Source organism: Argentina anserina, chromosome 4, assembly GCF_933775445.1.
Source record: "Argentina anserina chromosome 4, drPotAnse1.1, whole genome shotgun sequence".
Lineage (NCBI taxonomy): Eukaryota > Viridiplantae > Streptophyta > Magnoliopsida > Rosales > Rosaceae > Argentina > Argentina anserina.
In genome coordinates, this window is record NC_065875.1 from 22,437,910 (window position 1) to 22,444,837 (window position 6,928).

The 6,928-nt window shown below is 36.6% G+C and overlaps 1 protein-coding gene across 3 annotated transcripts in view; it reads left to right on the forward strand.

Annotated features, from left to right (window-relative positions):
- The window catches only part of LOC126791799 (LEAF RUST 10 DISEASE-RESISTANCE LOCUS RECEPTOR-LIKE PROTEIN KINASE-like 1.1), a 38,888-nt gene extending 32,711 nt beyond the window's left edge, over positions 1-6,177 (forward strand). Inside the window, exons 1-4 of one of the 3 annotated variants that reach the window (XM_050518283.1) lie at positions 2,957-3,717; positions 4,154-4,189; positions 4,449-5,551; positions 5,696-6,172. In XM_050518283.1, coding sequence (XP_050374240.1) covers positions 2,982-3,717; positions 4,154-4,189; positions 4,449-5,551; positions 5,696-5,731 — 1,911 coding nt within the window. In that variant the 5' untranslated portion in view covers positions 2,957-2,981 and the 3' untranslated portion in view covers positions 5,732-6,172. Of the gene's footprint in view, positions 1-2,956; positions 3,718-4,153; positions 4,190-4,448; positions 5,552-5,695 lie in introns of those variants that run through there. The other 2 variants (XM_050518285.1, XM_050518284.1) reach the window with 2 other exon arrangements.
- The last annotated feature ends 751 nt before the right edge of the window (positions 6,178-6,928 follow it).

Sequence of the window (6,928 nt, forward strand, 5' to 3'; positions counted from 1 at the left end):
GGACATTATGACATTGACACCTTTATAATGAATTTCCTATGTGACAATCTGCTTATGATGTGTTTGCTATCGGCAGATAAGCAACAAATTCACCTCATCAATTCTCACTTTTACGGTCTGGATCTCTTGCAAGTAGGCTGACAACTCTTAAGAAAAAGTTGATCAACTACCCCAAATTCAAGCAGACCAACAATACCAAATCTCACTGATGCAGGATAGCGGGTGAGTGTCGTTGGTTATTTGAGAATACCAAAGAAGTTCATTACATTCAGATGCTTTTGGCTGTTAAGGATAGCAAAGGTTAATATATTAAAAGTGTTTGAAGTTCATTACTTCCTTTTTTAAAAGTAAGTTGTGAAAAATGGGTTGTTATAAAGTTGGTGGTCAGTGTATAATAAATTTAACATCCAAATTGAAGAGAAACCTGAAACTTTTTGTAATTGATCTTAATTAGAATGCTTACCTTTACGATATGAAAATTAGAGCTGTAACAAGAATGGGAAAACAATTTTGTTAATGATTATTTGTTTAATTCTTTAGCTACTTAATTTGCATCAGCTCATTATTTTTGGAATTCGGTTGTTGAAAACAGCATGATTAAATGAAAGCTATGTAAGGTAAAACTTTTTTTTTTCAATATGTGGACAGAGATCTTAGCATTTGTTTTCAGGATAGAAACAACACTATTGTTCAGAAGTTCATTACATTCAGATGCTTTTGGCTGTTAGGGATATCAAAGATTAATATATAAAAAGTGATTGAAGTAGGAAAAGTTAGAAGACATTGATAAATACTTCAATATTACCGTAATTATAAACCACATTATAGTTGACCAATGATCTATATTTTGAAAAAGAGCCTTTTTTCACATTATCTGATGTTGAAATGGAATGACATAGTTTGTTTATCATTTCTTCAAGATTCTACACTGAACATCTTTTCATGGTGAAATCCAGTTTTGAGGGAGCCAATGATCCTATCTAATGTAGGAAAAGTCGGTGATTCAGTGAGTAAGGTGGAGCCTAGCAACTGTACAGTAATGAGAATGGGAGGGAATGGTTTTGGTTTGTACTGGATTATATTAGGATAGTCTTCATTGATAATAGATGAACATATCATCCCTATATTTTGTATATATTGGTACTAATTAAACATATTGCCCACATATACTTTGCATATATTGATTTCAAAAACGTCACTGAAAACTACAACTTTATAGTTGATACAAATTAAGCAGAAAGGTTCAAATTATCATACCGGTCATGAAACCCGCTGCAACGCACTTGGCACCTCATCTCAAAATCTCAATCGTCAAGGTAAAATCTTTTTAAAACTCTATGATATGAATTATGGGTCATTGAGATAAGTCTGTTTTGTACATTAACATTACTGAGATTTTTTTTATTTCTGTTGTGATGAGCACCTCCAGTTGTTTTTATTATAGGTATAGTTATAGTTATTTCCCTATATCAAGCTGGCATCAGAAATTGTCGTTGCACATATGAATTTTGATCCTTTAATCCTAGGTGGAACCAAGATGGTGATTACAACGACGAATTTGAATTTCAGTGGAATTCTGGGCACAGTTGAAGGTATGTATGTTATATTTTCAAGTTTTTTTCTTTGATGCATCATGCATATAAAATGAGGGGTAGATTTAATAGATTCGGATATTAACATGTTTACTTATCTTTTATTTTATGTTTCATTTACTCAATGGGAATGTTAAAACATTTTTTGTTCACTGAAAATTCCACTACAATTAGGAGACTACCCCAAAGGTTTTAGGAAAGTCTATAATTGAACACCAAGCATGAATATTGAGCTTCTGAATTTTTTGAAATATAGTAAAAACATCACAAACCAGCATTTAGCTACTTTAAGTTCATTATTGAATTCCATAATTATTTTATTAGTTGTAAAATGTGCTGTTAACCTATTGAAAATACTGGAGATAAAATTTATGTTTATTTCCAACTTTCATTCTTAATTGCGGTATTGGCATCGTTGATTTTCTTAGGACATAGGTTCTGCTTTTGAAAACTTGGAACACTCATGTGTTTAATTTCACAGGTTTCTGAGCCTTAGAGAGAACGGAAAATGGACAAGTGTTTTGATAATGTAGTTTCTTTTTTATAAGATGTTAGAGTAACTGCTAACATTTATTGATGAAGGGGTAAGAGTTTGATTAGAAGGAAGGTTGATGTCACTAGGTGCTTTTATTTTAGAACGATGTGGAACATGACAAGATTTGATTGAGCTACTTCTGAAATGCTTTAGCTTAGCTACATTCCTAGCAGATCTCCTCTTTGAGTCGAGGAACCAACTCACTTTGTGCATGTACAGAGAGATTGTAGTTGTCAGTGGAAACTATTGCTCTACTGTGATGAAAAAGCTATACGATGATCCACATTTTTGTAAATATCTGAATACATTATCATGTCATTTTATATAACTAAGCGAATAATGTTTTTGTTTAAACCTTGCGTGTTTTGTTTGATCATGTTCCTTATTCCCAAGTTCCTTGGGTAGTTGATTCATCATTAGTCATTCTAGAAATGAACCGCAGCAACGCGCGGGTAAAATTCTAGTATTATACTAAGGAAGAGTCATGGGATTTTCGGCTAATGATTAGTACCGGCTCCAGCCGAGCTGTTAGACATTTGTTGTATATTACTATATACTGTAATTCATGAATTTCCGGTATAAACTCAGCACTAGAGTTTGATCTGGCTACAGAAGCAAGATAGATAGCTTATATCATTGTTCGAAGAGTCAAGACCTGACGTCTATCTGGTGCCAGTCAATGTTGAAGATGAGGAGGAAACTACCTCATCCGAAGAAAGGTTCCGAGTCTTGCATTACCAATTTCCAAGTCAATTGAGCTAGCGTGTTACAAACTCCTACTTATCAACATCTTAACAGAACTCTTTTTTAACAGCACATTTTGTTCCGGTTGTTATTCAGCTGGGAATTCTTGGATGGCTCCTGTCACCTTGTTTATTTCATTTCTTCTCACTTATCTTGTTGTTCTTCACTCTGCTGCAGAAGAGACAGTCTCCAAACTTTGTGCCCCCACCTTCTGTAAAGATGTCAGCATCTCTTTCCCCTTCAGATATAAGGAACATCCTCCTGAATGCGGATTGTTTCCTCTTAATTGTTCTGAAGGGCTTCCTCCGAGGATCCAACTCAAAGAGGGAGAAGACTGGCATGAATTTACTAAAATCTCAAAGAGCGAGGACACTGGCATCTATAATATTTCTATCATCGTCAGCAAAGATCTTCAGCAGCTCTTAGAAAGTCGTCCTTGCAGTGATGACAACTTCGAGGAATTAAGTCTTCCCAGCCCTACTCCAAGATTCAGTGTGTCCTCCACATCCACTATGACCCTGATAAAATGCAGCAATATCCTGGATAGTTATCAATTGGATCATAATCGTCTTAGATTCGGCTGCATAAGTGCTTCCCATACTTATTATTATTTTGCTCCCAATAATATACCATGGCCACCTTTACCACAGTGTTCAGTTGTTCAGCTCCCCCTTATTGCGGGGTGGAATATTTCGAATCAACATAACACTATCCTCACTACTAACTTCATCCTGCAAGTGACAGTATCCGAAGAAATGGAAGAATGTTTTGAATGCTATTCTAGAGGAGGCATATGCCTGCTGCCACACGAGGGACAACCTAATTATTGTTCAGCAGCACCAAAAGGTATATCCATCTGAATATATATAGCTAGGTACCACACATAATTTGGTTGTGCCAAACGCTGAAACACGAAACCTTTATTTTCTCTTTCTGTCAAACCTTGATGCAATTTCGTTGATTCAAGAAAATATAACTCTTGAGAAGATGCACTTTGTTCAAGAATTTCTAAATAACATTTAGAGGAGGCACATATATGCCAGGCAGACGAGGGAGAACCTATTTGTTCCGTTCCACCAAATGGTGTACATATTAAGATGCAAACTTAACCTATTTGCAGTGACTGTATCATGGTTCATAGTTGTGCTTTTATTATATATCATCAACTCTTTTTAGCATATGAATGATATGATAACATTTTAGCATTGATTACGCATCGTCTTGAGTTTCTTGCCACTTCAGTCTTCTTTTCTTTGGCTTATACCATTTTTCTTTGCTGCAGAAACAAAATTGAGCCAGAAGATAGGACTTGGACTGGGTACTGTATCTAACACATTAATTGAATAATTAATTTGGTAATTTCAATTATCATTGGTATACATGAAATCATGATAGTTATTGTGGAAGAAGAGTTTAAACTCATGAAAGAAAATTATCAATTCCCGTCCCAAGTCCCCAACAGGGGGTTAAGTTTCTCAAGTATATCAGTAAATATTGTTTTGTTAATTGTTTGGGGCCGGCCTTACCAAAACATTTTCAGAAAGCTAATTAGTTGTGTTTTATTTCTTCATCACCAGCTGCTGGGGTGGTTTGTCTCGTGGTTCTAGTACTGGTTACACTTTGCTATTTACGGAGAAAGTTATCATCTATTTTCTTTTGGAAGAAGCAAAACCAAAGTTGTAAAAATCTGGAGGCCTTTCTATCGAATTTCGGTCCACTTCAAGTTAAAAGATATAGCTATTTGGATGTTAAAAAGATGACAAATTCGTTTGAAGAAAAATTAGGACAGGGGGGTTATGGTGGTGTCTATAAAGGAAAATTAAAAAGTGGCCCTGTAGTTGCAGTGAAGGTCCTAAACGGATCTAAAGGTAATGGAGAGGATTTTATGAATGAGGTTGCAGCCATTAGTAGAACTTCCCATGTCAACATTGTCAGCTTGTTGGGGTTTTGTCTTGAGGGTTCCAAAAGAGCTCTGGTCTATGAATTCATGCCTAATGGATCCCTCGAGAAGTACATATTTGATGCAAGTAACAGTCAAGAAGATCATCACTTGGGATGGGAAGCATTGGATCAAATTTCAATTGGCATCGCTCGAGGTCTAGAGTACTTGCATCGTGGCTGCAACACAAGAATTTTGCATTTCGACATCAAGCCTCATAACATTCTTCTTGATGAGAACTTCTTGCCTAAGATCTCTGATTTCGGCCTTGCGAAAATATGTGATAGGAAAGAGAGTATTGTGTCAATGTTGTATGCAAGAGGTACAGCTGGATACATTGCTCCAGAGGTGTTCTGTAGAAGTTTTGGAGGGGTCTCACATAAATCCGATGTGTACAGTTATGGAATGATGCTATCGGAGATGGCAGGGGGAAGAAGGAACATCAATGTTGAAGCTGAAAATACTAGTGAGATATACTTTCCTCACTGGATTTACAACCGTCTGGAATTGGATGAGGATCTTGGCCTGGATAGTATCAAAAGCGAAGAAGACAAAGAAAGAGCAAGGAAAGTGATAATAGTGAGCTTGTGGTGCATACAAACTGATCCCTCAAACCGACCAGCGATGAAAGAAGTGATAGAAATGCTGGAAGGGAGCGTGGAGTCCTTGAAGATACCACCCAAGCCTTACTTGTCTTCTCCTCCAAGATCCCCTGCAATAGTAGATTCTTCTAGTACACCGGTATCAATTCAGTAAACACTGCACTTTACCAGTAGTTTTCTATCAATTCTATGTACTTTGTTTGTCAAATTCCATTTTCTGATAAATCCATTGTGGACCAAGTGTATTACAATTTACAACAGATGAATATTAATGCTAATACAGTCCTATATGCAGCTTTTACGTACACTGTTAACTTGAAATTGTACATTGATGAGGATTTACAAGCGTCTTAAACTGGATGAGGAACTTGGCCTTCATCAATAACTGGAACAATGTAAGAGCAAGGAAGCTAGATGATAATGTCGAGCTTGTGGAGCAGACAAGTTGGTGAAATTACTGGCCTGAACCAAGTCGCAAATGTTTTGGAAGGGAGAGTGGAGTCCTTGCTAATACCACCCTATTCTTACTTCTCCTCTAAAATCCCCTGTACTCGCAGAATTCTTCTACTACATTGGTATCAGTATTTCTGCACAACATCACTCTGTATTGTATTTGAAATTTTAGATCTATCATGTTACAAGATTGAGTTCGAATTTATACCGTACGAGGAAGCCTGAAATAAAATGGTCGCACAAAACTAAAAATATATAGGCTTTGGTACGTGGTTTAGTACCTGAAGGTCACCAGAAATAAGTACTCGAATAGTTACCCTCTTAGAAATTTCAAACAAAGATACTTCGTGTCACTTCAAAAGACTTGGAAATATTGAAAGCACCTGTTACAGTCTAGGTAACGTGCCTCCTACGCAACACAGTTATCATCGTGGAAACTGTGTTAACCAATTATTCTCCAAGTCCAAATCAAAATGTGGAATGAGTCGTTTTGCTCTTCTCGCTCGTCTTTCTGTTCAACACAACAACACGTACAGTTATCTTCGTGGAAACTGTGTTCAGTTAGATCATCAGCAGTGACTTTACTGCGACCCCGAAGACTAGCTCGAAGAATATCACTGTTACTTGTAACGCTATATATAATTTGTCTCTCCATGCCAGTCTGATCGACTTCATGAAGCATAATAGTTTTTCATACATCATAATAGTTTCTTTTCCCTGGCTCGAAAATATCTCGAATATGTAATCTGTTTTCTGCCTTGATGAATATCTGTGTTCTCATTGTTCTTTTCCAATTAAAACCCTCATCTGGTGTAGACTCACAGTATGAAGAATGCAGTGTTCCCCAAATTTGTGGTAACCTGTCCATTAAGTATCCCTTCTACCTCAGCGGACAACAACAATCCTATTGCGGCTACCCTGGTTTTGAGCTGCACTGCAGTGAAAATACTGGCAGCCTCACATTGAATAGTCCAGATTACAGCTACGTAACGATCAACAAAATCAATTACGAAACCCAAACTCTTCTTGTCTCACAAAATACTTTCTTTTCTTTTGAGAATAT